The sequence below is a fragment of the Charadrius vociferus genome, unplaced genomic scaffold (genome assembly GCF_000708025.1).
Source record: "Charadrius vociferus isolate BGI_N301 unplaced genomic scaffold, ASM70802v2 scaffold1339, whole genome shotgun sequence".
Taxonomy (NCBI): domain Eukaryota; kingdom Metazoa; phylum Chordata; class Aves; order Charadriiformes; family Charadriidae; genus Charadrius; species Charadrius vociferus.
Genome location: NW_009650216.1, coordinates 214,441 through 216,106, shown reverse-complemented (window position 1 = coordinate 216,106; position 1,666 = coordinate 214,441). Strand labels below are relative to the sequence as shown.

Genomic DNA, 1,666 nt, shown 5'->3' with positions numbered 1-1,666 from the left:
GGCACCTGAGCAGGGAGTGAAAGTAGAGGAGTGAATTGAGTGTGAAAATGAGTGTGGGGGAGTGGGAGTGAGGAGTGGGAGGGCGAGTTAGTGAGTGGGGAAGTGAGTGAGACTACGAGTGGGAGAGCGAGTGTGAGGGATGAGTGGGGAATGGGGCAAGTGAGTGGGTGAGTGGGAGTGGGGGAATGAGGGAGTGGGAGAGAGGGAGTGAGGAGTGAGAATATGAATGGGGAGAGAGAGGAGGGTGTGGGAGGGTGTGAATGGAGGAGAGTAACGAGTGTGAGGCGAGAGGGGGAAGCGCTGGGGAGAGTGTGAGTGGGGGAATGTGTGTAAGTGAGAATATGAGTGGGGATGTGGCAGTGAGGGGTGGACTGCAGCGGGGACGAGGAGTGAGGGCAAGAACGTGAGTGGGGGAACGAGGTAGTGAGTGGGGGATCGAGTAGTGAAGTGAAGCATGGGGGGGGTGAAGCAGGAGAGTGAGTGTGAGTGGGTGAGGGAGTGAGAGGTGAAAGTAAAGGCGTGAGTGGGAGTAGGGGAACGTGTGTGCAGTGGGGGAGCAGAGAGTGAGCGGGGGAGTGAGGAGCGTGAATGGGATGGTGAGTGGGAAGAGGGAAAGGGAGTGAGTGGAATAATGAGGAGTGTGAATAGAGAATGTGAGTGGGGGAGCGAGTGGAGGAGTGTGAACGTGAGTGGGAGAGCATAAATGTGAGTGGGGAACACATGGAGGAGTGTGAGTGGGAGAGACTGGGAGAGAGCGAGCTTAAGTGGGGGAGTAAGAGTGAGGGAGCATGAATGGAGGGGGGGTGTGAGTGTGAGTGGAGGAGTGTAAGTGGAGGAGTGTGAGAGTGAGGGAGTGTGAATGGGTGGGTGAATGGAAGGGGATGAGTGGGAGAGAGTGTGAGGGGGGAGTGAGGGAACTGGAGGTGGGGGGAGTGTAAGTTGGGCAGTGTGAGTAGGGAGTGAGGAAGAAGGTGGGTGTGATCATCAGTGTCTGGGGAAGTGTGAATGAGATAGGGAGGGAACGGGGGTGCAAGTGTGAGAATGTGAGTAGGAGAGTGAGTGTGAGTGCAAGTGCAAAAATATGAGTCAGGGAACATGAATGGAGGAGAGGGAATGTGAGTGGGGCAGTGAGCGTAGGTGGGAATACGAGTGTGAGTGGAGGAGTGGGACGAGTGGGAGAGTGGGAATGCGAGTGGGGCAGTGTGTGAGAGCCAAAGTGGGAGAGTGTGAGCGGAGGAGTGTCACACACACACACACACGGGTCACTCACCAGGAACTTCCGCAGGTCTTTGTAGTTGGTGATGATGCCGTTGTGGATGACGATGAACTCTGGAGACAGAGGAAAGGCCCCGCTCAGCCCCACCCCAGTGCCTCGGCCTGGCAGCGGGTGCCCGCGGCCGCCGGACAGACAGCAGAGACCACAAAGCTTTATTGCGTGGAAAGCCGTACTCGGCAGAACAGAGAGAGGAGTTTCACCTCCTGGTGGGATTCCCCTGCTCTACCCATGGCTGGTAATGGCAGAAGACAGTAATGACGAGGGTGGGACCAGGGACACTGAGACCCTGCAAAGCTTCTGGAGGCACTCAAACCCGTGGCAGTTTCCAGCCTGCTGGAAGCCATTAAACCCCACGCTCCTCCTGCCAGTTTGTTGGTGCTGCTCCCGGGG

The 1,666-nt window shown here is 57.1% G+C and overlaps 1 protein-coding gene across 1 annotated transcript in view; it reads right to left on the bottom strand.

Moving 5' to 3' along the window:
* GFPT1 (glutamine--fructose-6-phosphate transaminase 1) overlaps positions 1 to 1,666 on the bottom strand; it is a 26,875-nt gene that overhangs the window by 22,669 nt on the left and 2,540 nt on the right. Inside the window, exon 5 of the mRNA XM_009892973.1 lies at positions 1,271 to 1,329. Within this exon, the coding sequence (XP_009891275.1) occupies positions 1,271 to 1,329 (59 nt within the window). The remainder of the gene's footprint in view (positions 1 to 1,270; positions 1,330 to 1,666) is intronic.